This window comes from Glycine max, chromosome 20, assembly GCF_000004515.6.
Source record: "Glycine max cultivar Williams 82 chromosome 20, Glycine_max_v4.0, whole genome shotgun sequence".
NCBI classification, from domain to species: Eukaryota; Viridiplantae; Streptophyta; class Magnoliopsida; order Fabales; family Fabaceae; genus Glycine; species Glycine max.
In genome coordinates, this window is record NC_038256.2 from 40,497,560 (window position 1) to 40,519,853 (window position 22,294).

The 22,294-nt window shown below is 29.3% G+C and overlaps 3 protein-coding genes across 3 annotated transcripts; 1 reads left to right on the forward strand and 2 right to left on the reverse strand.

Annotated features, from left to right (window-relative positions):
* Positions 1-3,569: 3,569 nt before the first annotated feature.
* Positions 3,570-6,049, forward strand: LOC100818059 (protein ROH1). The gene has a single exon (XM_003556106.5). The coding sequence runs from the start codon at positions 4,298-4,300 to the stop codon at positions 5,510-5,512; it is 1,215 nt and encodes a 404-aa protein (XP_003556154.1). The 5' UTR covers positions 3,570-4,297; the 3' UTR covers positions 5,513-6,049.
* A 2,825-nt stretch (positions 6,050-8,874) lies between these two features.
* On the reverse strand, positions 8,875-9,989 carry LOC100799556 (uncharacterized). Its single transcript, XM_003555356.5, has 2 exons — positions 9,676-9,989; positions 8,875-9,441 (listed from the first exon to the last, which is right to left on the reverse strand). The coding sequence occupies exons 1-2, from the start codon at positions 9,977-9,979 to the stop codon at positions 8,957-8,959; spliced, it is 789 nt and encodes a 262-aa protein (XP_003555404.2). The 5' UTR covers positions 9,980-9,989; the 3' UTR covers positions 8,875-8,956.
* A 4,579-nt stretch (positions 9,990-14,568) lies between these two features.
* LOC732594 (abscisic stress ripening-like protein) lies at positions 14,569-16,650 on the reverse strand. Its single transcript, NM_001250558.2, has 2 exons — positions 15,930-16,650; positions 14,569-14,985 (listed from the first exon to the last, which is right to left on the reverse strand). The coding sequence occupies exons 1-2, from the start codon at positions 16,458-16,460 to the stop codon at positions 14,800-14,802; spliced, it is 717 nt and encodes a 238-aa protein (NP_001237487.1). The 5' UTR covers positions 16,461-16,650; the 3' UTR covers positions 14,569-14,799.
* Between the last annotated feature and the right edge of the window lie 5,644 nt (positions 16,651-22,294).

Here is a 22,294-nt window from a genome sequence, read left to right on the forward strand (position 1 = left end):
CAACTAAACATGTGATGATTAAAGTTTATGAATAATATTTTAATTTCTTTATTAGATAATAATAATAATAATAAATATCCTTGAATACATCGTCTCGAAGTTGCATACATACGTAGTCACAAATAAATGTTACATATGTAAATTATTTCACAGTAATTCTAAAGAAAAAATAATCTTTTTAAAAGGACAATTTTGATATATTTATATATTTTTAAGTAGATATAATTTTTAAAACATAAGAAGATTATAGGTATTTTGCAAGATTATCATAAAGAGATAATGATATATTAAAGTTGATGTAACATATCCTTGCCTAAGTGATCACTTAAAATCCATTATCTATGAGAAAAAAGTGAAATAAAGAGAGATATAAAAAAGAAAAAGTCACGATCCATGAGAGTTTAGTGTCACGTTATACTACCAATACAAACAATAATGACAAAACGTTTATGAATGAAACGGTCCAACCCTACCCTACCTATTGGTTGCTTGTGCAATCCCAATATCAAGAGAGAGATACATTGCACTTTTGGACCTTTGAATTATTAATTATTAATTAATTATAAATTAAAGTTTTTGCGATGGTCTGTCACTCGATCCGTCATTTCATTTTTTAAACAAATAAAATTTAAGGAAAGGAGATAACAAGAAAAGCATTTGGACTCACAATGCTTTCAAGACTACATAAATTTTCCTTATCTTTGGATAATTTTTTTAGCTTATCTTAAAAAACAAATGGAAATTTAACTATTCGATAAAACTAACTTAAAAAATTAGTTGAAAGTTGAAAATCTAAATAATAATTAAAAGTTGTAAAAACATCTTATTGAATCACAAGTGTCTAATAAAATTAACTGTTTAAGAATCTGAAAACTATAGATTTACATAAATAATAAAAATAAAAATTTATCTTAAATAAAAAATATTAAAAATAAAAACTAATAAATATTTAAAGAAAATAGGAGAAGAAATATAAAAAACTGAAAATTAGAAACTAACATTTAAAAAAAAATGTTACTTCAATTAATATTTAAAATGTTAAAAATGACTAAAAAATCATTTATTAAATAATTAAATAAACTTTTAATTAATAAAAAAAATAAAAAACTAATTTAAATATGTGTTACATTCTTAAACTACTTGTCAAATTTGAAATTCCGTCTTGCTCCGACGGGGTTATATTCGTCGTTTCCATTAAACATTAAAGAGGGTGAGGCTTGACATTTTGTTTTTCTAGAAAGAAAGCAACGAAGAATATGAACGGACCCACTCAGTTCTATCAGCCACGTGTCTCTCTCAACCCATACTGTTTTAATAACAGGACCCGTCACTGGATTAATGAATTATCGGTTGATTCAAAATCTCACTAGTCAAATTAGTTTGATAGGATATATATTAAAACAATATAATTTAATTATTTAATATTCAAAATTTAAAATAATTTTCATTATAAAATATATAATACCCTAAATACCAACCATGTCAATACAAATTTATAAATAAGTTTCAAAAACAAATAAACATTTATATTTCTTAAAAATAATCATAAGTTCATAAAAATAAGATAAATAAAATCGATATTATTTTTAACAAAAACAACACCTGCTTCAATCAAATATTCACCTCGATTCAACCTAAGTCATATCAATTATGATATATTTTTTATCCTCTTAACAAATCAAATTGGGATGTCCACCGCATTCAAGTTAAATCGACTGATACAATTCAATCCTTAAAACACTAGATTTTGCGCTTTGCTTTATTTCCTTCTTTTTTTTTCAAAATTTGTAATGTAGAAAAAAATATTAGATTACTATTTTTTTTTAAGGAAAGAGGATAGGCCTGGAACTATTTTTCTTTAATCATTCACGTTGCACGAATTATATTTACTTTTTTTATATGTGAAAATTTATCCGAGTTGAATCTTAGGAACTTAATAGGATTATGATGATAGATAAGACTCAAGAATACTTACAAAAATACTCATAAATTATATTATTTTTTATTCTTTTTGTAGAAAAAAAATACTTAAAATAATATCCTTTAAAAGACAAATAATTATTTGAACATTTTAAATACGATAAAAAATTAAAATAAATTTTTTAAAAGATGAATAATTAAATAAAAAAATAAGATAAAAAATGAAAATAATCATTTAGCATTTAATTTATAATATAACATTTTTTTTAAAGAATAATAGACTCAGTCATCAAATCAAATCAAATTTATAAACAATCCACATTGCCGAGGCCCTCGAGTATTTGTAAATTTATATTAATGTAAAAATTTTCACCTATTTTCTAGTCATTTACTGTTTCTAGCTAAAAACTTCAATGTTTGGTAGTATATTTTTTTTCTTTATTTTTTTGTACAGAAGCTTGATAGTATTTCTAATGTAACAAAATAACAATACACACCGAAATATCTTGAATTTGTCATCGTTTTCCTGAATTATAAAACATTTATTTTGTTGTACTAGTTTTAATTTTAAGTTAACTACTCTTTTATACAAAACTTTACTTAACTACTTATTTTTACATTGCTTTACTAATTATTTATCAAAGAAAAAATTGAATGTAGATAACAAATGTCAAAGAGGCATTTGTTTTAAGGTACATCGTTGCATTTTCAGGATTCTTATTCGTGGGAATAACATGATAAAAAATATTATTCTTAGGGAACATGTTTGAAAGGTATTAGCGATGATAGAAAAATAAATAATTTTTTTAATTAAAAAATAATAAATGAATATAAAAAAATGTGAAGTAATGTAGTGGAGAGAGGTAATTTAAGAAATTAACTTTCTTTTCCATGAAAATCAAGATATCCACCTTTTATCATAGTAATGTGAAGCAAGATAAATATGAAAATTTTGTATCCATCAAACAATAATAAAATATGACAAGCTCACATTTTTGGAAATCCTGTACGATACCTTAAAGAAACGTCTCGTCGCCTCGTGTGCAAACAAGCTTTTACACATACTAGTTTCACAAGCTCACATTTTTCCACGTGCCGTACCCGGATCCATGCATTACTGTTCCAAAACTCCAACCCTAAAATCAATTAACAAACAAAAATCTAAATCTTCTTGTGTTATTTTTAGATTAGTTTTTATACTTCTTTTGTTTATTGAATATTTAATGTGTTTTATATTTTAAATACATTAGATATATTTTTTATTTAATATCTTTCATAGAGCATTAAACGTAAGAAAAATTTTCAGAATACATAATATTACTAAAAAATCTGACAGAAGAAAGACTATTTTAAAATGAGTTTATAAGAAAAAAAAATTATGTTATCATATTTTTTGGCACATTTTCTTAAAATATTTATTATAAAATTATCAATATGTAATAGATTGTAATAAAATAAAAATTAAAAAATCTTTATATTTTTCATTGTTTATTTATTCTTTTAAAATTAAATAGAGAAAAATAAAGAAAAAGCTAACTTTATTTTCTTTTAATTTTCCTTTCAACAGATTAAAAAAATCATCATCAAGATCAAGGTCACAGGCTGGTACGTTTAAATTCCCCTCGCTGGCTTCAGGTTGTGTCGTACAGGGGGGACAACCAAAATGTTACTGTTTCAAAATCAACGGCGAAGACATCATCCGTACGCGCCCGTCGAGATCTACGCCGCTAAACTTGAGAATCTTGGTTCTCGCCACCGTGTCTGATACGTGTTCGGTCCGCGTTCAAGCTTCTCTCTCAACCTTGATTTTTTCACTAATCAACCATAGATTAAAAACCTAAACCGTAACATTACTCCTAATTAGGGAAAATAATTTTCCTTTTTTCTGTGTGTGGGTTCGTTTTTTTGTTTCTGCGTATTTCGCTGTTTATTTTTTTCAACCACTAAATACGCGGTCCAATTATTCTAATATAATCCCTCTCCTTCCTACTAGGGTTCCAGGCCTCACTTCTCCCCCCATTTCTCTCTTCTCACTTCCTTGTCTTCCTCTCTCTCACCCTTTGAAATTCTCTCACTTCTATTTTAGATTCTCAATTCGTTATTGTTTTTGGTTCACTTGGTTCATATTCAAGCCCAATTTTGGTGTCTCACTTATTGGTTTTCCAATTGGAGTGATTAAAAAGTTGATTTTGGGAAATGGGTATGTGAAGTTTGGTTTTTTGATTTCTGGGTCTTGAAATTGAGGTAAAAAAGTTGTCAAATTGGAGAGAAAATTCGGGGTTTTTTTTATTGTGGTTGGAATTTTGGGTACTGGGTCTAAGCGATAGGCATTGGGGGAAGAGAGAGTGAGTTTGTGTAAGTTGCGTTGTGTGCGAGAATGCCTGCGACGGACTACCAAGGTTCGTCTTCTCCTTCATCGTTAACCCATTTTGGCCGTTCAATTCTGAGTCTTCGTCAAGAACAGGTTCACTCCATTTCCATGGAAGGGTCAAGCTTGGAGGCTGAGTTGGAATCCTTTCAGCAACACGTCACTGACCGGTTCCTTGAACTCACTTCGGTTGTTCATGATGATTTGCTTTCGCTCTCGTGGGTTGGGAAGCTCCTTCATTGCTTCCTGTGTTGCCAAGAGGAATTCAAGGCCATTCTCCACAGCCACAGGGCTCAGGTGTTGAGACCCCCATTGGATCGCATGGTGTCTGAATACTTTGAGCGCAGTGTGAAGGCTTTAGATGTTTGCAATGCCATTCGTGACGGTATTGAGCAGATTCGCCAATGGCAGAAGCTGTTGGAGATTGTGCTCTATGCATTGGGGCATCAGAGGAGCATTGGTGAGGGCCAATTTCGTAGAGCCAAGAAGGCCCTCATTGATTTGCACATCGGGATGCTTGATGATCAGGACTCCAACGCATCAATTGCACATCGAAACCGGTCCTTTGGCCGCAGCACTGGTAGCAGAGACAGTCATAGTCATGGTAACAATCATAGCAATAATAATACCTATCACCATCGGTCATTGGGGCATTTTCGATCACTTTCGTGGAGTGTTTCTCGGACTTGGTCTGCTGCTAGGCAGCTCCAAGCAATTGGGAACAACATTTATCCACCTAAGGCAAATGAGCTTATGGCTTCTGGTGGCCTTGCAATGCCTGTGTTCATCATGAATTCGATCCTGTTGTTTGTGATGTTGGCACTTGTGGCTGCAATTCCGTGCCAGGACCGTGGATTACATGTCCATTTTACCATTCCCAGGAATTACTCCTGGGCTGCTGCAATCCTCTCACTTCACGAAAGGATCGTGGAGGAGTCGAAGAAACGGGAGCGGAAGAATTCTTGTGGCTTGCTTAAGGAGATTCATCAGATTGAGAAATGTGCTAGAGTGATGAATGATTTGGCTGATTCTGTCCACTTCCCATTGACGGAGGGGAAAGAACGAGAGGTTAGACAGATAGTGCAGGAGGTTTCACAAGTCTGTGATGCTTTGAAAGGTGGACTAGACCCTTTGGAGCGCCAAGTGAGGGATGTCTTCCATAGAATTGTGCGCAGCCGAACAGAAGGGCTTGACTCACTTGGCAGGCCAAGCAATGCTGAGTAACTTGTTGCCCCCATCATTTATTTGTGGGTGCTGTGATGAAAATAGAAACTGAGATGATATCATAGCCTAATTATGCTTCCATAGAAATGGAAGACTACGAAATGAAGAAGCAAACAATCAATGGAGATAATAAGTGGAAGAATGACAAAGGCTAGTGATTTGAAATGAAGATGATGCCACCACGTGAAGTGGTAAGGTGGAGGATTCTTGTACCTAAAAATCACAAAAAATGTATAGAATGTAGGATATTTGACGCGGATCCTTGAGGTCTGTTTTGCTTTCCTCTCCTCTTGATTTTGTCTCGTGATGTTCAATTTTCTTTGTAACTTGCTGCATCCTCATTGTAGCTTATTTTGTTTATGAATATGTGTTAGATAAATCTCCTTTTGGTTCATATACTTATATCTGTGTTAGGAAGAGCAGATTATTGTAAAATCTTGACTTCCGTTGGAGTCTTGGGATTGTTTAATTTTTTTCATTAAACTCTAAAGACTAGCTGTAAAAAAGGACATATAAGTCGATCAAATTTTGAGTTAATTCTGTCTCCGTTAGACTGCTTGTGTTATATTTTTCTTCCATTATCATTCGCAGACTTGAATTGTTAATCGCATTGACGATGGTCGAGTATATTGTTCTGTTCCGTCTTTACATGTTACAACCTTTCTTATCAAAATATGGTCTTACAAAGATTTTTCTGTAGCATGTGGGCTTTAATACAATCAAAATCAAATTTTCAAGGCAAAAATATAACACAGACCAGTGTCTCACTTGTCACAGAGTAAACCTGTTGTTTCGGTCCTATGCTATGTATTTGGGGTATTGAAAGTATTACCATTTGCCGCAACCTTTTAGTGTTGTAGATGAATCTTTAATACGTTTTGAGTTTGCAGTCAAGTCATTGAAGTGGGTGGACTTTGACCTGGCTTATTGCCATCCAGAATTTAATTTCTTGGAAAGATGACACTAGTTCCTGATCAAGGTAAAATTTGTTGGCCAGATGTCAATGCATTATTTTTTATTCTTTATGGCATCTCATAAACTCGTCAGGATTTGGCTTTGGCGTAACATTTGTGCTAGAACTTGAAAGTGTTTACAAGGTTTTTCTGACGGTTTGTCTCTCAATTTCAGCAGTAAAATGTCAGTTTTTTGTTCAGCGAGTAGGGTAATGCTATAATATATTGTTTTTATTATTTGATTGAACATCAATTTTTTTTCTCATGTTATCATAATAATTACAATCTATTTTTATGTCTTTTAAGTGTCATTGAAGCAATTTTATTCAAACGTTAGGGCATGGAATTTATATGTGGGTATTGCCTTCATAATGATTTCTACAAGTATATCTTTATCTATCTGTATGCACATGCTATGTCTGCAACTTGTGCGTAGGTTTAGAAGAACTTGTGATTTTTGCTTCTGTAGCAAACTATTGTCTTTCCAGCTCAATACAATGTGAATACATTGAGAAACGAAATGGTTAGCTCTTGATTATGTTATGTAGTTTTAAATAAAAGAATAAAATTCTATGGGATACCATAGAACTTAGAAGAACTAAAGTTAAAGGTATGCCCCTTTAATTCTAGCAAGTTGATGTTGTACAGGCTAATAACTGCTTTTGAAAATAGCTCAGTGCCCACCTTAGAGTGTGTTACGTATATGGTGGTTGAATGAGGTCCACTCAACTCTGGCAATTGATTGACGAATTAGTCTATTCAACAAGTTGCCCAAAAAAACAAAACTACTCAACACCAATTATTTTTGTACCTTAATGTCCAATCTCTTTCTATTTCACTTTTCACTTTTATTAACCATGAATAATTAATAAACAAATAAAATAATATTAAAAATTACGGTAAGAATATATTGATAATATTAAATATATTTTTAATATTTTTTAGTTTTATTTTTTTAAATTAGTGTCCTAAAAACTATATTTACCAAAATCATTTCTATAATAAAGCACCACAGCTAAAAGATTTGAACGTTAACACGTGTTATTTAATGAAAATGCTTATTTAAGATATACCTTTTTACCATGTCATCGTCTTACTCAAATAAATCCACTAATATATTTAACCCTAATATGACCTAATATCCTTACATATATATTTTTTATATATTTTAATCTATTCTTTGTTTGCAAAGGAATTTTCATAAGCAATTTATAGCGGTTCAAACAGTTAAAAATTAAGTTTGAAAATTTCTTTGCAAATAAAGAGTGATATTATAAAGCATTTTTTTATTTATTTTGAACTGCCAAAAAATTACTGTCACAAAATAACAATACTACATTTGATCTTATATATAAAAAATAATTACCTAATTCATCAAGATCAATAAAAATAATTAGTTTAATTAATTTATCATAAATTTTGATTTTATTTCAAAACTGCTCAAGACATAAGCATATGCTCTGGTGGTGCTTCTGCTTCATATATCATTGACCACCTCCACAAAGACTGCTCAGCCAAACCCAATCTTGGAGGCTTTAGCCTTCTCTTCCCCTTTTCTTCAGATACTCCTATTAAGGGACTGTCCGGTGTAGCCTTCTTTTATTTTCAAAAGTAAAAGATAATATATATATATATATATTACCAGCCCTTTTTTTGGGTCATTTTGCAGTGCAAACCTATAGTTCTAGGTTTTGTAGATGGGTAGCAAATATGTAATGGGTTGCAAGAGAGTTCTGGATCAATTATTGGGCCTGTTTTACTTAAGTAGTCAAGTATAGGCAACCCATTGAACAAAATCTTATTTTTTTATTTTATTTTTTATTTTTATCACGACATGAGATCTCCAATAGGACCAACACCATGACATAGCTGAAATGCTTCAAGAATTCGGAAGATTCAACATTGGTTTCCACCTGATCGCTTCAAGTTCATATTTGTCAATTTTACATCAATGACGTCTGCCAAATTGTATACACTATATGATATACGTTTGTGTTATGTGAGCTCATGTGGCTTCTCACTAAATGATTTGAATATTCCACTTCCTCTGGTGTTCATATGCAAGATATTCTGAAAGTATTTTCTGAAGTTTGCCTTGTGGTCGTGGTCATCTAATAATGTGCCAATATTTTTTTTTTTTTTGTACTTTAATTAAAATCATATTAATTCAGTACAATTGCCTTACCTGAAGAGTAGAGAGATGCAATATTAGTATGGTTACAGCCTTACAGGTGTCATAATAATTTCTAGAGTTTGCCTTAATGAGAGATTCAGTTCAGTGGACCACCAATTGTTTTTGCTAGAGTATTCATCAACTTATTTATCATGCCAACTTAAATGTATTCTCCATCAGTATGTGTAGAACTTTAGATATACTAGTAGTACTTTATAGGAGGAGACACCCAAAAATAAATAAATAAACATCTTTGAATCAAACTTAAATTAACTCTTTCTCTACTACGATCGGGTCCCCAAGCAATAAAAACAAAATTTAACTCTTTCTGGCTCTAATATAGTTTATTACAAGAAATATTAGAGTTACAAGCAAAGTTGATCCTCCAAAAACCAAAGGAGGACAAGGTGTCCATGGTTTTTCTGGCTTCTTCACTGGAGGTGTTTCCTCTTCACTCTTATCTGGCACACTTTCCTCTGGCTCTGGTGTCACACTATCAACAACATTTTCTAGTACACTTGGCTCTGCTACTTCTTCATTCACCTCCTCAATTTCTCTATTTCCTTTCCCCACTTCTGTTTTTGGCATCACAATTGTCAAAACTTCATCCCCTTCGTTATACTTAGCTTTGATCCAATCCAAAACCACCCCATCAGGAATACCAAACTTCTTCTCAAACCCTATGGTTTTCAGCTCTTTCTTGAACGGTATCATTTGCATTTCCTGCACCTCCTTCTCCCCACTCACCGAAATCTCACTACCATCTTTATTGATATTGATGCCAATATCCTCCTTCTTATATCCTGCATTTGCACGTTAAGATAATATTATGTATGTTAAGTAAGAAGGTAACTTGAACAATATTTTCCACGTAAATTAAAATCAACTTATGCATCTCAGATGAAAGAGCTTCTATAAACATTGAAGTATATATATATATATATATATAGAGAGAGAGAGAGAGAGACTTAATTCATTTTACTTCCTTAAATCAGTGCTTAACAAAGAATAACTATAAAATTTGAGAGTGAAAAAACCTTTAAGATGTGCAGTGAGGATGAGCTTTGCATCGGTTTCTTTAGACAAGAAGACAGGTCCTGATCTGTCTTTGGCAAACTGAAAATCAGAAACGGAAGTGCTATCATATCTGGTTCTTGTGATCTTTAGCCCCAACTCAACCTCCATGATCCTTAATTTTTCCTGAAAACAATGGAACCTTGCCAAAGGTTTCAATTTTTTGTTTTTATTTGAGTAGACATGACGGCGAGCAATTTTTAGAGTATCCGAGTATAGTTTTGTGGCTCCAAGAACAAAACTGTGACAAGTAAAGCACTTATTCATTCCTTCACTATATGTGCATATGGGCAAAGCTGCTATAACGTTGGTGGGTTGCTTTACTGTTACTATTCCTATTTTTTATTGCCTTTGAGGGAATCCAATCTGCTATTGCTTTTGGACACTTTCATAAAGCGTAGAGTATTATTATACAGTAGTACAATTTCATAAAATTCGATCTGAAGTGGTTGAGAATGTGAGTTATTCTTACCTTAATTGCTCGAATTTAAGCCTTATAGATTTTTAAGTATCTAACTGCGTCCTTATATATATATAAAAGAAACCATTTATCTATTCACCGACTAACTCTTGTATCACGATGGACGCAGCTTTACTAGAGGAATTTGTTTGATCATCACTAAAATAGACCTTATTGCTGAAGCCGTTCACTCGATTAAATCTTGTTTCATGAGGTTGTTTTGGAAAAATTAAGATTCATGAGAAGAGAAATCATAGGTGAGGGGAGTATGAAAATCCAGGGGGAGAGAGTGAGGTGAAACGAAACAAGCGAAGAGTATTGTTTGAAAAAGTAAGGTTATTAGAGTAATTTTGCAAAAACCTTATATCCCACCATATTAATCATTATACGGGGATATTGAACCTTTTATTCCCAATATTTACATTTTACGAAAACAGTAGTGCAATTACACAATTTAGCTTAACTATTGGGCCAAAATCTATGAAGCCTTACATCCCAAATGGATTGGGTTACTTTTGGGCCCATTCCTTAACTACCCGGCTAGGGTTGCAAAACATTTAAGTGTAGTATATTTTTGGTTACGGCCGATGATATTTATACCTCTCTTTATTAATAAAAATATACCTCCCTTCTATATTTTCAATAAATTTCCTAAAATATCCTGTACGGTATTTAGGTGTAGAATTTTTTTGGTTACAACATTTAAGTGTCAGTATTCGGTATATGGTGCATGACAAGGTTTGAAATAGTGGTCTACAACCCTAATTGTAATTGCAATATTATTGTTGTGGTAGTGTTCATAATCGTATCAGCTCGCAATTGCGGTGTGATTTTTAATCACATGAAATACCACAATGTAGCTGCAATGGAGCCTTAACACCGTTCTATTCCAAATTTTTTTTTGTCAAAATTAAATTAAGTTTAGATTTCAATATTCTATTTTGAACTTCTAAGTGTTATGTTATAATAAAAGATATGTCAAAAATTAGAATAATTGTAAAATTATTTTTTATATTAAGTGTAAATATATAATAATAATTGCATACCACATCAGCCGCAATCCGCATCGCAAGCATCACAATAGGTGCAATCATAGTTTAAAACCATGGTATAGGGGTTGATTATACAAGTTCAGAAAGGGGAATGCCCTTGAATTGAATCCGGAGTATCTGTAACAACAGTTGCACTGGTGTCCGTAGTTGTCTACTTGTGATTATTAATTAATACTTTGATATTAGTTAAATCAATGAACTGTGACCTAGTAGCGTGTTTTTGAAGTCACAAGCTTTCCCGAATAAATGGGGAAGACATGTTTGGTAGAAGCGTGGCGATTAGATGGAAATGTGAAAGTTGTCTTGTCCCAACCCAATCTCCATCAGTCGGTGAGATGGATTGTTCATTGCCCCAATTAAGAACCTCTGTGATCTAGGTCAATCAATTTTAAGGTTTGTAGTGATTATTTTCAACTTTCATTAATATCCAGGTTGCACCCACTGCGTGTGTGTTCATTGTACGTAGCACACATGTCCATCACTTGCTGAATGTATGCGAGTGATTGCCAGTGACTTCTCCATCGCTTTCCTTTGAACTATTCGTGTAGTAATAGATGAAGTTCATAATTAGAAATAAATATACTAGTTTATAATGTTTGAAGAAAATTTTGGTTTTAAACATATTAAGAGATCTTACTAGTTTATATAATAAATTCTTCAAAATAAATTATTTTTATCTAATAATCAAAATAGATTTTTAAAAAATCAATGCATGTAAAAAAGACTAAAAAAATATTCAGGTTATTAAACGGCATGCAATGGTTATTTTTATATTATTATTTAATTATAAACTATTATGTGTATGCCGATATTGTAAGTTTTTATAATATTATTTCAAAAGTTATATTTAAATAAATTCTAGTTAATTAATAATGTAAAGACGAAAATGAAATTATTCTTTTTGTCGTAAGAATTGAAGGTGTTTCTGAAAAAAGAAACATCTGCAATGTGCGTGACTTGTTGTATGATGGTAATGATCAGTAGTAGTTTGGTATTGGTGTGGCATATCACAAAATGAAACATTTTGTTTTTTGACAAGAAGATATTCTGGAATGAAGCTACTGAATATTCTGTGGCAATAGAGATGATCCCAGTGATTATATGGAATAGATCAGCAGGTGGATTGAATAAATCGGGTGGGTCAAATGAGATAGCTATAGAGGCGAGTGGAGTAGATAAGGTGAGTAACTATTACCAGTACACACGGATATTGAATTAAGTCCAATTCAGCAATAATATATCATTAGAGGCTAGAACAGGTTAAAATGGAACTGATTGAGTTGCATCCATTTAAGTTAATTTTGAATTTGTAATCTAAATGGAACCAATTTAATTAAAAACGGTTTGGATAAAATAAAAAATTGAACGGCCAAATAAGAGAATTCTATCATAAACGGCTAAGAGGAATCACAGGAAGTGCCTCACCTCAAAGCCAAAAAGAATACATATAGTGCTTTGTAGTATAACATAAATGTGAAGACCATATACCGTTATAACCACACAGCAGAAAATTTAAGAAAAAATAATTCAGCTTAACAGTTATGCACTGGCACTTGAGTAAAACCGTATATAAAACTATTCTATATTATGAGTGCACAATCATTTTTTCTTAAAAAAGTACTAAGATATAATGCTAATTAAATATTGAGATAGAGAAAAGTTTGTTTGCTAATTTTATAATAAAAATAATGCTACTAACTAAATTTAGTAATATTTAAATTATTTTATTATGCTTCGAGTATATCTGTATATGTATTCTCGGGAATTATTCACATGCACACATAGATAATTTTCATGGCTATATATAAATTTATCTATATAAATTAAATATAGATCGATAAGTAAATTGACTTGAGTTGATCGCTTGAACTTTAAACTGAACTTGTATATAAAAAATTGTTTAAACTTAACTCAATTATGTAAATGATCAGTAAACCTTGAATTACTTGATTTTAGACTTGGCTTATTAACTTGATTATTTTTTCTTTATTGCATTTCTAGCTCCTTAAATAAAATTTTGTTTCTTAACTTAGTAGTAAACACCCTCATGTTAAAAATGTAAGGTTAAAATCGTAACAAAACTTATAAACATTACTTAATTAAGATTGAAATAAATTGTTGATGATGAAAATGGTGGATTAATTTCTTTTAAAAAAATTAGTATAATCTATTAAGATTGATATTAGTCAGAGGTTTAATTGCATTTTTAAGTCTTTCTGGACTCGATTGCACAATTTTTAGTTCCGGATGCTTTAATTAAATTTGAGGTGGGAGAGATATCAGGTGGGTCGGTGATTCTTAAGGAAAAGCAAGTTTGGTGCATGTATGATATTGAGCTAGGCTTATGCAATCTGAGAGTTTGTAAAGAGATAGAGAGAAAGTTTTTAGTGTGTGTGTGGCGTGAAATCAGGGGGAGAGTGTGATAGTGAAACGTTTGTTTACAAATTAATGGAAAATATTTGATAGACATCTTAGTGTTATCTATCCTCTAGAGACAGAAAAAAAGAAAATAATATAAATATAATAAATTTATGATGTAATAAAAATAAAAAATCTTGATAGAATATGTAAAATAAAAAATAATTCATATATCATTACTCCAAATTAAATGTTGAGGGAGCTGCGTGAGTTTCTTACTGAAAGTATAAGAGGGTGATAGAATGTAAATGTCTAATGTATAAGTGAATCTGAATGGAAACATGGGTGATTGATGAATGACACATCCAGTTTATTACCAACAATTTAAGAGAACCAAACATTTGGATAGTGATTAAATAAAATGAATAGGGTTTGCAAACCAAACATTTATTTTAACCAATTGATTAAATTTATATAATTTTCATTTTGGATGACAAAAAAAAAGGGTTTTGAAAGAAAAGCAAAGATTCTATTTTTAAATTAAGAGGATTATACAATATTAAATGGCACAATGAAAAATGTTTTATGATAAAGCAATTAATTCACAATCAATATAGTGGCTGCGCATCTTGTAGTAACAGAAAGTAAAAACCCAGCTACTTTAATTAGATGTTCAATTTTGCTCTTAAAAAAAATATAGATGTTCAATTTTAACTATAATTTACATTTTTTACATATACGTAGCTTATGTTCAACAGAATTGACGAATCGACTGTTTCTAAATAAGTGCACGTATGGTGTACTTGATGAATAAGATAAAAAAAAATTCTTTCAAACTCCTATTTTTTTAATGAAATTATTCATCACAACTATCACTTTACCACTCTTTCTTTCTTTCTTTTTTTTCCTCTCTTTCTTCTCAATTTATACACTCCTAATTCAAGATCTGTTGAAAAATACTTCTATGATCGATAAGATAAATCAAGTAATCTCAAACCATTTGAGTATATATTATTTTATGTACTTAACACTTAACACAGTACACATGCATATATAAAGCAACACATTTCAAGGAAACATTCTCCAAACCATACTGATCTCCCAAAATAAACTGGAAGATGATTAACTTAAAGACACACATATATATATAAGCCAAAAGCATATATATATATATAAGACAAGTAGAAGGAATATGCTCATAATTGGTTGCTTATGCTTCAGCCAAAGAGATGGTGGTGCTTCTTTCCATGAGCTTCCTCATCTTGCTCCTTTGCTTCCTTTTTCTCATGATGTTCATGGAAGGCAAACCCACCAGATCCCACTGCAGCTGCTGCTGCAACCTCCTCTTCTATCTTGTGCCTGTGAGCATGCTCTGGGTCTTTCTCTGCCTTGTGCTTCTCATGCTATATATCAAACCAATTGCAACAAAACAAAATTTCAATTATTTTAAGTTGTTTCCTTTCAAACATACGGTGAAAATTGAAAATGACAACTTATATGTGTGATGATAATTTGTTATAATAAAATTGTTACCTCTCTATTCACAAATATTTAAATAAATTTAATTATTTAATGAGTATCAAAAGAGAAATACACACAGAAGTCTAGCATGCCCTTGTCATATGTAAATGAGTTTAATATATATATATATATATATATATATATATATATATATATATATATATATATATATAATGTGAATTAATCATAAATCATTCTAAATACTATATTTTTTAGAAAAAATGACAAAATTATTATCCATAACATTGTAATCAATTGATAGTGTAAAAATACTTTATATTGCCATTAAATTTGAATTATCTTATATTTAAATTAGAAATGAGAGAAACGGTAAATTCTTTGTCTAATTCAACTTACTAATACAAAAATTATAAAATGATTTTAAAATAAAAAGACGTATTAAAATGAAAAATATGATATTTCAAAAACATATCAAAATGAAAAATAATACTACTATCAAACATCAAACATCTATAAAACTGCATCTAAATTTTTGTCCTTGTAATCAACCTTTAGTTTTTTGAAATTTCAGAACCACAAGACCATAAAACTAAACGTATATATCCATAACCAAATGAATTGAAAAAAATAATTAATATGCTGAAATTAAAATTAAATGTTTGAATATTATGAGAATTTAATTTTTTATGAAAACAATTCTTAAATAAATTTTATTTAATTTTCCGTCGAAATGAAAAGGTTAATTAAGAACAAATAAATGCTTTAGTGCATACATACATTAATTTACAATCATTTTCATGTTAACTTAGTGAAAATATATTATATATATATAAAGCAAATTAATAATAATGGTAAAGAAGATTACCAAGGCGTAAGCAGCAGCAGATGCAGCACCTAACTCACCAAGGTGCTCAAGATGCTTGTGGTGCTTCTCTTCCTTCTTATAGTCAACCTCATCATCATACCCACCACCACTTGTTTTGCTGTACCCACCATCAGTGGTAGTGTCAGGGTACACACCACCACCACCAGCGGCGCCATAGCCACCACTTGGTTTGCCGTAGCCACCATCAGTGACGTCAGAGTATCCACCACCACCAGCGCCATAGCCACCAGAAGTCTCATCAATGCCACCAGAATAACCTGTTTTCTTGTACCCACCTTCATAGCCACCACCAGAAGCTGGCTCATCACTAGAATAAGATGTTTTGTTGTAACCACCTTCATAGCCACCGCCAGAAGACTCATACGATGGCTTGTTGAAACCAGAGTCATAGTCATCAGAAGGCTTGGAATATGATGTGTTGTCGTAACCAGTATCGGTTTCTACTGGCTTATTATCCTCGTCCTTGTGGTGGTGGAAGAGGCGGTGCTTGTGGTGTTTCTCTTCGGCCATTGGTAGTTGTGAGGGATAATTAATTAGTCAAGGGATGGATGGAGAAGAAAGTAGGAAAAAGTGATTATGGAAATGGGTTTAAGGTGGGATGTGATATTTGGGGAAGGACTAGTTGCCTATTTATAAAGTGTTGGTGATGATCATCATGTTAGACATGCTGCTTAAGTTCCTGCTTTTTTGGTAGGGCATTAAATTATCCTTGGAACATTGAAAATATATAGGTCCTACTATGCTTTATGATTTTTCCCCCTAATGTGTATTTACCGGTGTTTAACTTTGCATGAATAATATTATTTTTTCTTAACCTTCTATTTTTATAGTGAAAAAGAGATTTTGATTAATTTAAAATTTAATTAAAAAATAAATAAAATTTAATTTAAAATTATTTTTATCAATGATCAAATTTAAATATTATATAAATGATTTAATCTTAACTTTATATATTAATCATATATATACCATTATACCGTATATACGCATCCTTTTGTTGAAATTAGTTATATAATTTTAGGTATTGAAAATAAAAGATAAAAGAGAATAAAACATGGAATTTATATTAATTAAGATGTAAATATAGATGTGTTTGATAAGAAAACATGATAACAAATTCTAAGGGGTTTGTCTAATTGATCCAAGTAAAAATAGAGTTAAATAACCCCATATTCAACAAGTAATAAAATTTAGGTAATTATTTTATTTTGAATTCAATCTTTAATCTTATGATTATCATATTTTATGTTTCATATTTAATTTCTCTTTCATATTATTTATGTGTAAAATTAAAACTTTGTAATTGTTAATAAGTTAATAATTAAAATTATATTAAAATACATAAATATATATGTAATAAGATATGAAAATCTTAATAACTATTTTTTAATCATTATATTCTTTATTCACCTTAGAAAAAATATATATGGCTGTAATTTTAATTTTTATAATCTTTATCTATAAATTTTAATTAAAATTTAACCTTTTTATTCATAATTTTTAACTAAAATTTATAATGAAAATGTTAGAAAAATATTTTAAGTGTTATACTCATAAGTTGTAAAATATATAAATGAAAACTATTTATCTAAAGTGAATTAAAAAATAATTACTAAGATTTTAATATATATAATTTTAATTATTAACTTTTAATTAATAAATATAAATTAATTTTATACATAAATTATATGAAGAAGAAATAAAAAATGTTGCATTAAATATGATAATCATAGGAATAAGACAATTGTCTAAAATTTTATTGGTTATTCAATATGAGTTTATTTAATTCCATTTTTACTTGGGTGATCATTTAAACAAACCCAATTTCAAGAGATGATAAGAAAAGAGAAAATTATCCCTAAAAAATAGGACTAGATATATAATAATAAGATATGATATTTTCATATATTATAACATCAATATTATAGGATTTGCTTGCCAAACTTCCCCTCAAGTCCATTTTGATATAAAGATTGAAAATAAGTGATAATTAGGTTATGTCATGACTCACTTTTTTACACACGTAAATTTCTGTAGTGGTTCAATTTTTATAGAAGTTATAAAGTTTATCATATTTTTGTGTTCACGTGTTTTCTTTATAATGTTTACAAGAGTGGTTTGATTTAAGATCAAAATCAATTTCCTTAATTATATTTTGAATTTTAATATAAAATATTATTTTTTAAATACATGTTTTGTTATGTTCAGTTATTTACATTTCATTTTATTAAAATCTAAATTAGACAATTATTTAAGATGTTAAAAACACGTATTCTAAATTTTGTGATATCTAATTTGTCCGTTGATAAGATTGCTATGGTCATTTTCAATTCATCTGTCCTTTTCCTTTTTTTCTCTTCCTCTCTCTTTTAATTTCTTTTGTTATTATTTGTAATGTTTGCAACGAAGAGCACGTAGCCAAGTGATATTTTCGTGTCTGCACAGTTGAAATTAAAATAAAAACGGCACTATATATACGAGTATGACAAATCGATAATAGCAACACAGGTCCAGCGTCCAGGCATTTTAAGGTCGATAAATTCTTGTTTGAGATAAAAAAAATATATATATATTATTAAATAAATATTAATTGTTTTTAGTATACCGAATAAAAAATTAAGAAAAAAAAGGTTTGATAAAAATCGTTGATATGCTCCTATATATATAATTCTAAATATAATTTTATTGTTATTTTAATAAATATTTTTTAATTCCTTATCTAACCTTGGACATATTAACAACTTCAAAAAGTTAGTCAAGTGAAGTAAAACAAAATTCAATTTGTATCTAACAAATCATAAGTTCTACACTCTACTCATATTTTTGGACAAAATAAGTATAAATACATCTATAATTACTCTTTAAATTTAAAGGTTTTTTATAGCTTAGATTGGAATGTCATCTCTTTCTTAAAAAAAATCTATTTAAGAAAATGACTAAGAAACTCATTTTTTTAGCACATTTCTCTTTCTTAATTAGTTTGCACAGCTAGCAGGAAGTACGCACATCAAGAATTGTGCTTTCAAATTGTGATTGCTGTAGAGATTGTTCCTTTAGCCTAGGAGAACCAAGAAAAGGGTTCAACAAAATATGTAAATGATCATTTACAGATGTAAACAAACTAGTTCAGCAATTGTTACTCTAGTGTTTTTCTTCCAATTGAAAAAATATTAAATAAAATTATAACTAATATCTTATTTAATTACATTTTAAAATAATTTCAGTGTGCATTTAACAAGTCATTTCAAACAACTTAATTCTTATTTAATTAGTTTATTATAAATTTCTCAGGTATTTGGTAAAATTAACTTATTTCATTAGCCTGTAATTCTTTTTGTTTTGTGTGTTACTTGGATTTATGTTTGAACCTGTTACTTATTATCTTTTTTCTATCTTTACGCTAAGTAATTTGATAGAACTATAAAATTAGTTTGATGGTAAAATGAGAATGAAAGAAGAAAAAAATTCAGGATTTAATTTTCCATTACTAATAAAATACCAACAATTTGCCGGAAAAAAACTTTGATAGAATTACATCCTACCACCTGATTTAATATTACACTATTCTAAGACTAAATCACGGTTCAAATATAGTTTTACAATCTACTAAAAAATATGAAATTTATATATAAGAATATTTCAAAGTCTTGTTGAAAAATTAAAAACTCTAATTACAATAGTTAAAAAAATGGTATTAATGATTATGTTGAAAAATAATAGCACAAAGGAGTAGAACAAGACATATTAATGATTATGTTGAAAAACAATAGCACAAAAGAAAAATAAAAGAAAGAGATTGGAAGCGGATAAGATTGGCGGTGACTGGATTGGGACCCATCTGAATGGCAGTTGTTAGTTGAACTGTTCGTTAGTGTCGGCAACAAAGGACATTCCATCCCATGAGTTTAAGCATATTCTTTCTCAAGGGAAAAATAATTATAAAAAAGATAAATATGATTTTGATATATAATCAATGTAAGAAAAATTATGTTATCAACCAATTTAATAAATTAAATATTACTTTTACAATAATTATTAAAAAATTAATTAATTTCATTTATATAACAATTCATAATATGAAAAATATTTATACTTTAAATTAAACACAAATATATCTGCTAGTTACATGTGAAGAAATACAAATTGTCTATGTACACTTAGATATTTTCTTCAAAAAAATATATTTAAGATTAATAAAAAATAAAGCTTGTCTATAAATTCAAATCTCAAAAAAATGACATTAAGGAAAAAGAGCACACCAAATCTAGCTTGCCATTTGTCACACAGAACCTTGGTTATAAAAAAATTGTGACATTGGACAATCTTTTTTATGACCATTACGCTTGTAATATTAAGAGCTTGGTTAATTAGAAAACAATTGAATTTTGGCTTCAGCAAAAAAAAAATTCTTTTTTTAATCGAACAACAATATAAACTATTGTTGTTACTGTTTAATTATGTTTTATCATATTATAAAAACTAAAATCCAAATTTAATGACAACTATCTAAAATACTAAATATTTTTACCAAAACAATAATATAGTAATATACTAATATGAAAGTTTTTGACTTAATAAGAATCAAAATTAAAGTTATGATAATTCTGCATCCAAAGCTTTTTTAAAAACTAAATGCAGGGATAAAAATATCGAAGTAGTTCTAAAATGAAACTATTTTCTTCTTTATTTATTATTTTTTCTTAAAGGTATATCATCTATGAATTGAAGGAAGCTAGCTTGGGTGGCATTGGCATATCTCGTGTTATACGTATTGGCAATATTTGGCGCATGGTTGTGACAGTTGAATTAATTGATTAGTCCCTGTGGCCAAATTAGAGCCACTTGTATCAATTAACCTCTCAGAAAGAGTGACAGCAATGAGGATTATGTTTGTCGATTCTACCGACTAACAAAATAGATATGGTATATTTAGATTTTTAAAAATAAAAAAAAAACTAAAATAAATTTTATAGAAATTAAAATGAGTGAATATATAAGTTGAAAATCAATTTTTAAGAGGTTTATATAAATAGCTTTTATAAGGTAACTTATATATAAATTAATTTTAACTTAAAAAAAAATTATTTATTTATTTTTAAGCAAAATTATAAATTTGATTCCCCAATTTATCTCCCGTTTCAGATTTGGTCCTCCAGTAATTTAATTCATAAATTCAATTCTTTATTTTGTAAAATGGTACCATGTTAACCTCTCAAGTCACCATTAACAAATGATATTGACTGTCACGTGTCACGTTTTGTATTGGATGATGATTATCACATGTCATGATTAACCGTCATCATCCAATAAAAAGGTGATAGGTGATAATCAACATCACATCACTTGTTAACGGTTCATGTTTAATGGCCTGAGATATCAACATTGCACGATTTTATAAAATAGGAGATCAAATTTGTATAAGGATCAAATCCGAAATTAGAGATAAATTGAACACCAAAAATATATTTTTTCCTTATTTTTAAATGTATGATAGACAATCGATTCTTAATTTTACGAATAGAATACTACCTGTGGATAAATGAGTTATCCTTTATCTAATACTCTATTTTCTCGGATTGTTGACTGCCGAGAATTAGAGATACAATTGAGTTCATTTCTCAGATTCGAAAAAAATAAAGTTAGTTTATTCTCGTGATGTGAATTGATTGTTGTTGAAGAGCATATTATTCTAGATGATAGGATACGAAAGATCACATGCATTGTTGATAAATTATATTTTATTTTTATTTTATAATTATGCTTTACAACAAATATAATAATTTTGTTTTGGTTTGTGCAACTGCAAACGATCCAAATTCATTTCGGATAGAACTATAGAAGGTGAAGAAATTATCAAAGAAAAAATAATGGGAAAAGTGAATTATCTTCTCTACTTTTCATTTTTATTCTATTATAATAAACATTCCATATTTAAATTTTATGAAAAAAAATCTTAGTCCTACAAAAACAAAAGGAAACGGGAATTTTTATGTAAATAATTAAAATAACTTTATTTTATGCTATTAGAAGGGTAAAAAGTTTATTTGACATAATTGTACTTTTTTTTCTATCTAATCAAATAAGTGTAGAGAATTTAACCTTTTTCTTTACTTTCTTTATTGTTTTTCTTAATTTAAATAATTTAAGAATCTACTTTTTTTTATTGCTTATTCTCCTTTTTCTCTTACTTCTTTCTATCACATCTTCTTTCTTATTCATTCTCGTATTCAAATAAAATATTTTCATCCAAACTGTCAAACACACTAGGGACTTGTCCGAGTTTAATTCTATTGTTTCTTAGGTTACAATTTTCTGTAGAATATTGTCAAACTGCGAAAAAAAGC